The sequence below is a fragment of the Pleuronectes platessa genome, chromosome 4 (genome assembly GCF_947347685.1).
Source record: "Pleuronectes platessa chromosome 4, fPlePla1.1, whole genome shotgun sequence".
NCBI lineage: Eukaryota > Metazoa > Chordata > Actinopteri > Pleuronectiformes > Pleuronectidae > Pleuronectes > Pleuronectes platessa.
Genome location: NC_070629.1, coordinates 7,078,612 through 7,091,252, shown reverse-complemented (window position 1 = coordinate 7,091,252; position 12,641 = coordinate 7,078,612). Strand labels below are relative to the sequence as shown.

At 40.0% G+C, this 12,641-nt stretch overlaps 1 protein-coding gene across 1 annotated transcript; it reads right to left on the bottom strand.

Moving 5' to 3' along the window:
- Positions 1–2,920: 2,920 nt before the first annotated feature.
- Positions 2,921–11,410, bottom strand: vamp8 (vesicle-associated membrane protein 8 (endobrevin)). Its single transcript, XM_053419932.1, has 3 exons — positions 11,179–11,410; positions 5,931–6,098; positions 2,921–4,889 (listed from the first exon to the last, which is right to left on the bottom strand). Exons 1-3 carry the CDS (start codon positions 11,191–11,193, stop codon positions 4,689–4,691), a joined length of 384 nt encoding a protein of 127 aa, XP_053275907.1. The 5' UTR covers positions 11,194–11,410; the 3' UTR covers positions 2,921–4,688.
- Positions 11,411–12,641: the final 1,231 nt, after the last annotated feature.

Sequence of the window (12,641 nt, the reverse complement as noted above, 5' to 3'; positions counted from 1 at the left end):
TCAGTAACATGAATTGATTAGATATTAATGTCTTTAATGTGATAATGAGGGAGAAGGGGAGAGAGAAGCTCGGTGTGTCATGTGTCCCCCGACATTCTAGACCTACAGCAGCATAACTAAGAGCAGGCCCAAAACAGACCTGGACCAGCTCCAACTATAAGCTTTATCAAAGAGGAAGGTTTAAAGCCGACTCTTAAACTTGGACAGGGTGTCTGCCTCCTGAACAGAAACTAGAAGATGATTCCACAGGAGAGGAGCTTGACAGTTGAAGTCTGGGGCTGAGAGGTAGAGCGGTCGTCCTTCACACAGAAGGTCTACAGTTCTATGCCCAGTCTTCCCCATCTGCATGCTGAAGTGTCCTTGGGCAAGATGCTGACTCCCGAATTGCCCCTCAAAGCACAAACAAGTGCTGCTTATAGATGCAGTGTGTGAATGGGTGAATGGCAAACTGTACTGTAAAGCGCTTTGAGTGGTGTGGAGGAAAATTCCACTGACCAGTGTTTAAGGTTGTGGAAATCCCCTGACTAGGTGTCTCCCTGCTGTGATACTGTCTACCTGACAGGATGGAACCCTTATTTCGAGATGTTTTTCTTCCAACTGGTACCAAGGACGGACGGACACAGCAGATAAGACACAGAGGATGATCACATGTCTTTCAAGTCTTCTTTTTCTCACATTGTGTAATGCCTCTTTGTATAAGTTCTGGCTTTTGTGAACTTGCGGCAACTCCAGTCTGAGAATTTCATGATTTCAAATCTCAAGATGAATTTCCATCACAGTGGTCATCAAGACTAGAACTTTAGGGATGACAGGTAAGCCAAAAATCTTGGAGCACAGTGCTTTAGTGGGTTTCTATTGTACTAGGTTATGTGTGTGTGTCTTTTAAACTCTGGAGTGAATCAGACTCACACAAAGAAAAGATTAGTACTGTTCAGGTTCTAATAACTTGTGGTGAGTGTTAGTGAAAGTGTAAAGTGAGCTCAGGCCAGTGAGTGCGGATGATGACACTCAGACTCTGATATGAAACAAACCAACCGCGGCTTCGGTTCTGATTTGGTTCCGAAACCCTGTGTTCACACTTGTGTTGCTCCCAATCGCGATTACCGCCTGGTTCACATTAACGAGTTCAGCTGCTTCATTGTCCGTGTGTGAGGAGGCAGCCATTATCCTTCTTTTTACACTTGTATACATTGAAACACATTCAATACATAAGATGAACCTGTTTCAAGCATCAGAACATTTAATCCACATGGGTAAGGGTGTATTTTCAAAAGAGATTTGAAGAATTTCAAAAAACAGATGAATCAGATAGATCAAAGAGAGGTGATTTAAAACAAACAGGTTTCATCATATAAAATAGTTCATACCATGCACATACATACTTTGCACAAAAAACATATTAACCATAAAAAGACATGGAGGACATTATGAAAAATAAATCAACACAAATCCTTCATGTTATTCAATGAGTTCTATTTTCAGTTTTACCAATTGTTAAACTGATAAAAACATCTAAAGGAGGGATTATTGATTCACTATTTAAAACAGTGAACTATGAATAATATGAACAGCTTTTGTTGCAAACAAATCATTTCACTCCTGTATGACTCCTTATGTATGTGTTTACATTTGTCTTATGGTTCGATCGGAGAGCAACTGAATGGTTTCTCTCCTGTAGACCTGAGACGTTTCTTCTCCTTTCTACACCTGCAGAAGAAAGTCTCGTGTTCCTACACCTGCAGCAGCTGCACATGTTCCTCCGTTCTGCGCACTTTGAGTCTCAGCGCGAACAAACAGAGCCAGAGGCCGGGAAACAGAAACACCTAGTTCAGAGCGACCCCTGCTGGACTGCAGGACACTGAATAAAACAACAACATATAAACATGCAAAGAACATACATGTTGTAAAAGGGAAAAACATTTAACCACAAAAAGACAGAGGAGACATATTGATTCCTGATGGCAATTCTTATATTTAAGCTCTGTCTTGTTGTTATAATGTATGTTATTGGAGTGATATTTACAGAAGTGATGATGTAATTAATGATTAGCAACAGATTGTGTATTAACAATCAATACAACAATAATATGCTGTGTGTAGTTTCACAGTGTGGGAAGTGTCACTATCAAATTCCTGATATCTCTGACTCTGAATTACAAGAGAGAGGCTGATGTTTACATGTTTTTCCTACTTGGCTGCTCCGGGTTTAATTCATATGAACGTGGCTCTCTGTACAGCCTGAGAGTGACGCCAGCAGGACTCTGGAAAGTAGCTTAATGTTGAATGAATGAACCTGGTGACTCTAGGTAAATCAAACAGGGGATCTCAGGCTGCAGTTGCTGGTCTTTGAGATCTCTGATCAAATATTTCTTCAGAAAATCTCACCATGTGAAAATCCTCACTAATGCAGATCCATGGTGTAAGCTTGGGAGAAGCTAACTTTCGTCTGGAAAGTGTGCGCTACTGGAAGCTGTGTTAGGTTGCATTCTGGGAAATATTGGATGCTTCATTGTTACTATGGGCCAAAAATTCGTAAATTTTGAATATCTCGGTCTACACCCTGCTGGTTTGATTTTTATCATTGTTTTTTTATTACTTTGAAGGTGATTGCTGGTCTTATATTGATAATTTCCATAAATCATTTTCAATATTTGTATCTGCTTCAGCAATGTTGAAAATTAGGCAAATCTTTAACGACAGTAGTCTTCTTCACCATCCACCGCAACAGGCTAAGATCAATGTGTGACCTCAAATTGTTCTATTGTTAAACATAGTCCGATTTTATCTTCATTTCAGTTATTGCTCAATTGGGTGAGTGGTACTAAAGCCTCATGTCTCAGCTCAACCAGGCCATCTGTCTCCATCTTGTGGCAATTTAACAAACAGCAATTGAGGGGGAAAGCATCACAGGAGAGCCAGAGAAAATATAATTTTCTTTTATTTCAGACCATAAAATCCATTTAATGCCATGGGCCCCCAGTTAAAGACCCTCAGTTAATGGCATTGTAATAAAAAAACATCGGCAGTGAAAGACCTTCTGAAGCTTGAGCCTGTATGAACAGAAACGTGAACATACAGCATTGATCGAAGAAGTAGGAGCGTGTTAAAAAGGTAATGAGATGTAGATTACTGCACCTTGGAGGCGCTGTTAAAAAAGAAAGAAAAGGCACACATTGAGAAATCTGTTCCAAGAGAGCCTCCTTCTCATAACTACATCTAGAAAATGATTGAACAGCAGAAAAACTTAACTGTGCTACTATTATAATTAATCAATCTGGACTAATTTTTAATCCAAAAATCACATACAGCTTCCATTTTGATTAAAAAAGATTGAACAGGAGTAACATGCTTTTAATAAATAGCCTCTAAGGAACAGATACTTTCATATACATAGAGGAGAGAGTATTTATGACTATGTACAGTTCATAATGGCCAGCGCTTGGAGTTCTTTGAAACTAAACTGGTTCTGTAACACCAGAGCAGGGTCGCAGGTGAGAAACGGATGTGCCTGACTTGTTTTCTGAAAAAAAAAAAAAAAATGTGTTGGGATATAATTTTCTAATTTTAAGGGCCTGTTTGAACCCAACAGGGGGCGCTATGGAAGTGCTGCAAATTGTCTCCATCAGCTGGCTGGCTCGAGGAGCCTTATCCTCAGACACCACAACAGATGGTTTCAGTTTTTTTTCTTTTAAATGAACCACTGAAGCCTGAGTTCAAGTTGCTGTATTTCTAGAGTTAAGACACAGCGAAGGAAAGAATGATCAGTTTTAAAAGACTGATGATTCTGCACAGCATAATTGTATAAATCCCTTCTAAAGGACCACTCAGACGTAAATCCAAAATGCAGTGCTGCTTTTCACCTGTAGGTCTTCTCTTCACTTTCATGGCCCAAATCAAACTCAGATGTCCGTATTTTGAGAGATAAACCGGATTCTGTATAGTAGTCACTGCTGGTATTTTGAACCTTACTGCACGCTGTTATGTGATGTTTAACCTACTACAGCTGTTGTTTTTGTGCATAAAAACAGTTTTGTAACTTTGACCCCAATCTAGCAACAGAACAGAAACACCTCAACACCAGTTAAGTAGCTCAAGAACCAAAGCAGGCTTTACATTCAATAACTATTTCTCTATATGCCTGAATACAAAGCTGCAAGCATTTTAAAGGACATACTCGCATACATAACCAGCACACAATTAAGCCCTTCATTAAATATATGTAATGACCTAATTTTTTTTACAGATTTCTCCAAGGTCAAAAATGTTTTTGTACACAGCATCTTTCCTCTTTTCAACTATACAAACTGTCCTTTGTAGTGCATTTAGGTGACAAACGGAATAACTAGAAAGATGAATTATTTCCATCCACACATATTACAGTGACCTCTTCTTTGCCAGGTGGAAATAACTGCTGGTGGTGAAACAGGGATGGTAACACTATGAAATGTCCTTTAAGAACAGTGACACGTGTTTTTTTCCTGGTGTCAGGTGAACGCCTTAGACCTTATAGAGATTTCTGTTTAATTTCACACAAGTTCAATGGCCGGTATTGGGTTGGAAAAATTGTGTGTCATTAAAGTGCCTTAAACTAATGAAGTCCTTGAAATCCAATATTATCATGAAAGTTACCAGTAGAAACGAACTAAGAAGAATGAAAGGTTTCACCAGACAGCAGTGATATCTGTACATCACTTTCCTGGCTTGACGGTGGTAATTTCTGGAAGAGGCGCAGGAGGCGCTGGAGAACTGATGGGGATGACTCCAGTGGCCAGCAGGATGATGATCAGGATGATGATGAGGACGATCACCACGATGACCACGACCATCTTGACGTTCTTCCACCAGTAGGAGCGAGCCACTTTCACAGAAGTCTGTTTGAAGTGCTGAGCCTGATACAGAGAGAGATGTTTGTGAGAAAGCAAATGGCCGAGCGAGAGGCTCTGGACCTTCTCCAGAGTGTCTCCTGCCAAGCCCTGGTAAAAACTCATAATGATAATGACCGAGTGAGCTGATGTGAGAACACAGCAGGAGACCCTCCTCAGGATTCAGCGCAAGCGAGTGAATGTGTTAATGACGTATTTTACATGCAACAGACACAAAAATGAAAAACATGAAGAATGCAAATATCTCAGGATGAAAAGGCGGTGCCATATACGTAGAAAAGATAAGGGCAAGGACCTCTGTCGATGTGCTGTAAACATAATATTTCATGTTCTGCCTCCTGCATGCAGAGCTACTGCTCAACTGATTGCTGCAGAGATTTCTGTGTTGTTGTAAACATGTCTGACGGGCGATTCTCTTTCTGCATAAAAGACAAACTGTGGATAAAGTCCAGACCCAATTGTTTCTCTGTAGTTCATTCCTTAAAATGCTTTAATAATAGAAATGAAGGGACATTAAATATATATATATATGATGGGATGACTAATACTGTTGTATAAATAGTGGGCAGGTTTTTCTTTCTCCCTGATTTAGTGTAAAAATGCCTCTCCACCAAGTGAGATACAGTATATTCTATCACTTCCTGTCCTTGTCTTCTTTGGCTTTTTGCCTGTCACAGTAGCACAGTTATTTCTGCTACCTGGAGAAAGCTTCCAGCAGCTACTGGGGAAAAAAACAAAGATTTGTTATCCTCCTCCTGTTTTGGTTGAGCTGTGGCAGAAGTACTTCCTTTGTGCCATAAAATGAGCCATTTCATGCTAGTGGCAGAGAGAATTTCATAGTGAAAACATTGCTTATGAGGAACCGATCTCAATGCAGATGAAGTCGTTGTTATGTTGCCATTACATTGTGAAATCAAGATTCACTTCGTAATGATAAGGCAAAAAAGGGCAATGTAAGATGAGTGAATCGTGGGCTCACAGGCTTTTCCTGAGACAGCTACATGCAACAGACAAATTGAAGGAATAAACTGCTGCTGCGACACTGACCCCTGCCTGCAGGTCCTCGGACTTTCCCATGAGGTCGTCCAGCCTCTCTCCTCGGGCCAGGATCCGGTCCACGTTCTCCGTCATGATGTTTTTCACCCCATCGACCTGATCCTTCAAGGTCTGCACCTTGTCCTGAGGCTCTAATTCAGTCCCCACGCCTCCCCGTTCCTTGCATTGGACAGAAAAGTGATTTCAGATTATTATTTGAGGAACAAAGAAGAGAATAAAATGTGTGTTTTAGTTGTTTTAATCAATGTGTAAAAGGCCACTGTGGAATTCAGCTGATACAACTCTTAATTGTGTTTGTATCAAGTGATTCTGAATAAATGGAAAAACAAAACGATATTGTTAAGTTTAGACAACACCACAAAATAAACGTTGTCGTCTCTCAGTGGAACTATTGGAGGTTTTGGATTATTAGAACACGTTGGAACATTTATTCTAGTTTCTGTCAGCACTGAAACTGGTCTGGAATTTAGCCCTTATTGATATATAGTGAAGGGGTGGACAGAACAATAGAAACACCTGTCATTAACATACCTGTATTAGTCAGCACCAAAAAGGTCAGCCTCCAAAATGATCATTAAGTTGAATCAACAGTCTTGTTGCTGGACAATTATTTTGAGCAACGGTTACATTCTAGTTTTGTCAGAATATAGTGTTGAGTGTTTTTCATCTGAACCAAGAGTCAGGGTCATGTAATCCTTGCTTTACCAACCTGGCTCCTCCTCATTGTGCCCGATTCACATGTGTAAACTGTGGCAACTGTGACACGCGATGTTGAAGAGGAAGGGGCAGGAGCATTTGTGATCTTGCAGATGTCAAATACAATTTTTTTTTTTTATTTGATTTAAATTTAGAAAAAGAAAGTATCTGTGCATGTGCCTGCACCATGGGGAGAACATTCATGAAAAAGGCAGAATGGCCAAAGTGGCATCATCTTCTAAATCCCAGTTTTACCATTAGGCCTCCTACTTTTTATCCCATTGAATGAATTCATTCAATCTAGAGATGAAATCTCTCACTGAAGTCTTGTATTTTCAGCAGCAGGTGGTGGCTTTGAGGTTCCAGTCCCTCGGGCAGCTGCACATGACAGCACCGCCTACAGGCTGTCACACTATTGTTTTTATATATATATATATATATATATATATATATATCTGTGGGAGCACCTCCTATAGCATGTCTGCATTCAGCAGGAAGATAAGCTGTGATCTTATAAAGCCAGGTGTTCAAGCAAGGCAGAAATGTTCTGCCTGTTGTGTGTGTGTGTGTGTGTGTGTGTGTGTGTGTGTGTGTGTGTGTGTGTGTGTGTGTGTGTGTGTGTGTGTGTGTGTGTGTGTCAACATACATACAGTCACCTCAAAGTCCCATGGAAAGGCAGCTGACTGTAAACAACTGTCTCTAGGAAACGGAGCAGGTTGCAATGTCATCTGCTGCCTTCTCTCTCTCACCCTCCCCTTTGTCCTCATTCCTTCTCGTGTTTCTTCCTTCATTCTTTTAGCCCTGGCCCCTTTAAATGATCTCTTGGTTACTCTCTTCATTTTTCAGAAGCTCAACTTTTTCATTTTCCGTTGGAGCTGTCTACAGTGTCATTGTGGATATAGCTGCTTTTGATCATGTACACTTTGTATTTTGCTAATTTTGCATTTAATTGAAAACTGTTCCTGTTCTTAATCTCTGTGTCATAATGCTACAAACATTTCTGAATTCTTTCCAAATACTTTGCTGTACATAATGACGTATGAAGCAGGTGTATTCTCTTTGTTCTCCTCCTGTAACTGAGGCCTGTTGAATGGCTGACAGCCATAAAGTATGCATATATTCACATAGAGAGGGAGACAAAAATATGCCAAGCACAAGATGTTCATGCACCGATTAAACTATTATAAGACTCAAAGAGGAGTTCCCCCAAACATGCCTCTGCCAGGCCAGGGAAGTGGCTTTGGTCAAACATCAAAATCAATCTGTGAATGCACACATTGAGGTTTGAATAATCTACTGGCAGGTATTAAATGGTTTGAATTTCTTATTGCAAAAGCACCTAGCTTGAGTCAGTATAGCTGGAGTTTGTCTGGAGCTTCACTGAGAGCAGGGGTGTCCTGAGGGTCACATACAGAAAAAAGTGCCACGCCCCCCTGCCCTGGAGCGGACTGTTGACAGTGCGACTCAACCGCGTCGCTCTGGGTGGGGGAGCGGTGGAAGCATGGCGGCGTTCTGAGGGACAGCTTGCAAGTCAGGGCTGAGAAGTGCAATACAGTGGGCCATAGTCCATTATATTTCATTAAGCTGACGCTTTTATCCAAGGCGACTTACAATAAAGGCCGGCGCATGGTTCTGCAACTGCGGCTGCAACTTTTTACGCAGTTGTGTCGATGGACTCGTTTTAATTTATGGTTCTCCAAGGGTTGCGCGTCATGCAAAGCAATTCACCGCCAGATCACTAGGTGGAGTAAAAAATGTTTTGGTCGAAGACGACCTTATAGACGCCTTCTTTGTGTTTGGCAGTCGTCGACGACTGTTTATTACTTTTTCTGGAGGATAAATTTGTCCCTGATCTTTCAATATAGCTTCGTACACTAGACGAGATGTCCTTCAAGGAATTGCAGGCCATCTGCGTGCCCTTGTATTCCGTCAATGACGGGTTATACAAGTGGTCATACTTTCGGACCTCTTCTGCCAAACGCTCTTCTATTTGGTCCATATTCTTTCTTCTAAATCTTCCGTGGTTTCTGCCGGTATTATGAGGCATGAAACTTGGAAAAGCCCGGAAAATTGGGCAACGCGCGCAAGCACGCAAGAAATTGTACGCAAGCACACAAGAGGCACGCAAGGGGCTCTTGTGTGCTTGCGTACCCCTTCTTGCATGTCTCTGAAAACGTGGAGGCATGCGCCGGCCTTAAGTGCATCAACCCCAAGGGAAAAAACCCAGAACAACAAGAATCAAGAAAGTAAAATTTTGTTCAAGAATAAAGCAAAACAAGTGCTACTAAATTATTATTATTATATTTTAAGACATTGATGCGGGCCAATTAAAAATGGATGGCGGGCCGCAGTTGGCCCGCAGACCGTAGTTTGGACACCCCTGACTGAGAGGAAAGTCGATGTTTCAATACCACAGAGGACACAGCTTCTAAACTGTTCAGTGGAGGGAGCAACAGTTTCATGTCAATAGCCTCTGACAGATACTCATTAGACCCCCATGCACCCTCAGAGGACAACCTTTTGTTACTGATAACTGGCTGAGACGATCTGTGGTAGCTGGAAATTGAGAACCAAGTAACAGTGCTGAGAACACGGAAGGACAGAAAGTATAGGTTTTCACTCTCCTGGATTCTAATAATAATAATAATAAAAACATTCCTTTACTTCACTCATCAAAGTCCTGGTACGTCCTCAAAGGTTTTAATGACGCTGCTTGGTGAAGTGTAGTCATAAAGATTTCTAATTTCAAACTTGACAGTTTTCAGTAAAATAAAAGTTACAGTGAACTATAGGAACTATTCTAGAAAAAGAAAGAATCACCTATGAAGTCAGAAATCAATAACTGAATATCTGAAATACATGGATTACATTTATAGGCCACTATTAAATGATATCACAGACTTCAATTCTGAAGACTTGTGTTTTTTTAGTTTTTACTTTGAAACGGGTTCAGAAAGTGTTGTAAATACATTTGTGTCATAAAGAGATAAACATTGTTCAAAGCAGAATAAATAGAGAAAATGATCTTAGCTGCGTTTTAATGTTTATCTGATGAATTTATGTCACAACTAAATGGTTGCAATACTTTCCTTATACCTTTTCAAGATAAAAGCACCCCAGCTTTTCTGTTGATGGAGTCCATTCCTTTGTTTAAATATTTTTTTTTTTATTGTGAAATATTTGCAGGAGCGGAAGAAGCACGCCTTCACACTATGTAGTACTGGTATTTAATGGAGTACAAGGGACTTATCTCATTCAAGGAAATAATCATATTTGTGGCCATATTAAAATCAAAGCCTATACTTAAAAACATTGTGCTCCTCTGTAGAACATGATGTGGAACTGAGAAGCTACATATTATGCATTGTAAATATGAATTGATATGAATTTCAATATTGTGCATTGAATAGAAAAAGTTTCACAACAGCCTGTCTTTGTGTATATTTGTTTCTTGCACATTCAGCCTTTAATGCCCAAAATGAGAATTCACTCATTATCCACTCACCACTATGCTGTTGGAAGAGTGGGGTGAAGTGTTCGAGTCCACAAATCACTTTTAGAGTTACAGGGTTGAATAGCGGTGCAGTCCCGATATTCAAATTTGACTCAAAACAGTCTAATTTCCATGTTTATAGCCTGATATCTTCCTCCTAGTTGCTGCTGCAGCTCATGAGTTCTCGCAAGACACTTAGATGACATCACAGGAGCAGTATGGAGGCGTTGTTGGATTTTTACGTTTAAAGAAGTGGCCATCAGTTAATTATATTCGATTTGGCTGCAATGCTGTTCACCCCTGAAAGTCCCAAAAGGTTCTGTGGACTGAAACACTTCACCCACCCCTCCATCTGCATAATGGGGACTAAATAATGAGTGAATGTTCCTTTTTAAATAGAGTTGGATATAATGGTGGATAAAAGATATTAGATCATATATAAAGTGCTTATTAGAGAGACATGTTACAGTGTAGGAGATGCCGTAAGTTAAAGTACACTAGGGTGCACTGAACTCCGGATAATCTCCTGATACTTTCCAAAGGAGTTGTATGTGAGAACGCAAACGCCAGAGTGACAAGCTCCGGACTTTCCCCCATAGCCCCCTGGTGATAAATCCGGAGAATGTCTCTGTCAGTAAGCTTCACGTCGCTACATCTGTCAGCAGAGGGATCGGCCGACAGTTAAGAGGCGCAGGATAATGTAGGGAAACCCGATATTTTATCATTTGAAGAAAAGAATAATCATCGGCGGAGCTACAACATGAGTAAAGTACTTTAATGGGACGTGTCCGGATTAGTTCCAGAGACGAACACCGCTCGTGTAGTCCCAGACTGTAGCTTTCAGCGGTGTGAGGTAATCAGGCCATTTTGTTCAGCGCCACCGGGACCTCACCATGAAAAGTGAATTAAGGGGACTTCACGGGTTTTCGGACAACTTTAAGTGAAATCAAACTTATTTTCTACGGATATCCACCTGTTGCTGGTCGGTGAACATGGCGACGGCGGAGTCTTACTGAACAACACAAACAAGCTTCAGCCATTATCACCTACCGCATCTTTGTCCATATTGTTGGAGAAGAAGTCCTCTGACCGGTGGCGCCACTCACTTTAAAGTTGACGCTAATGATTGAAATCTTTGATTGAAAAGCCTTTTGGAGACGTGGAAGTTTGAATGTCCTCCGAGTCAAGTTGTTTCCTATTGTGTTTGACTTCCTGGTTGTTTCCTTTCCTTCAGACTGGATCCTGTCGCCTCAAGTGTCTCGTCAATTGTAACACAGCCTCAGCTTCCTGAGCACCCTTTCATAATAAAACATTTTTCTGTGCCTTTTTAAAGAACACATCAGTGTTTACAGATTGGAACAACCATTCAAAAGCCCCATAGTGGAAATTAAAGAGCTTCTAGGTGCAAAGTCTTAATTGTATTTTCAGACATATTTAAGACGCAATGCCAATACATTGAAGGCTGCAGTGAGAACAAGCTTTTCAAACATCTGACCTGAAGTTTTGCTCATAGATTTGGAGTTATTAAACATTTTCATTCAACAAAGAAATATAATATTATGTTATGTGATTTTTGTGGCGATGTGAAGGTGTATTATCTGTATTTCATACGTATTCGTATACGTATGCTTTTATTATGAAGGCATCTTTTCAATTTCTGTTATGCTTGTAAAATACAACATCTTGATGTGAGTCTACCTTTTATAATGGGGATGACATCACACCAAGGTGTTTCCATCATGTGTTGGCCTTGCATATTAAGGAAATATTGACAGTGTTTTCTGTGTTTCTAAGTGTGTTTAGTTGTGTATATTAAGTACTAAACCTGGTTTTGTATCCCCGTCTGTGTTTATGATCAAAAACAGGAGGTGTAAAGGCCAAGAAAGCCAAACTAAGAATATACTGATTCACAGGGAGGTCTCAGTTAGTTTAACATCAGTTTAAGAATTAAATATAACATTGTCCCGAACACAATGAATAAACATTTTACTGTTAATAAGGCTAATAGCTTCTTACAAAAAGCAAACAAACAAGAATGATAACCAAAGCATAACATAAAAGTAATTAAAGCTGAACTGAAATTGTAAAACCAATTATTTTATAATCCCACTGACTTTTGCATAAAAATATGTATGATATTGTTATAATTTCAACAAAAAATAAATCAGAAGTTGTGATAATATAACATGCAACTTAATTTTGACTTGTTTAAGATGGAGCCTACCATCTACAGTAAAAAGGAGCTCCCCTCTAATTTACATGTTGCTCACTTTGAATGCTATACTAATGCAGATTCAGGTATGATACATCCATTCATAGACTGCTTAAACTCAGTACGTGTTGTTATACACTTCAACACCACACAATTCTGGATCTTACATTTTGATTACTAATTTCTTGTTTCAATGTTATTTGATAGTACATTTTAGACAAATTGTTTATTTTTATAAAAATGTTTTGCTTCTTCAATTTGGCAAGGAGCTGTGGGTTCCATCCACTTGTTTAATCATGCA

Bases quoted from the DNA above. Each gene is read 5' to 3' on its own strand.
- vamp8 (XM_053419932.1), bottom strand. The intron at 4,890-5,930 runs GTCAGTGTCGCA...TCTCTGTATCAG, and splicing joins CCGAGGACCTGCAGGCAGGG to GCTCAGCACTTCAAACAGAC.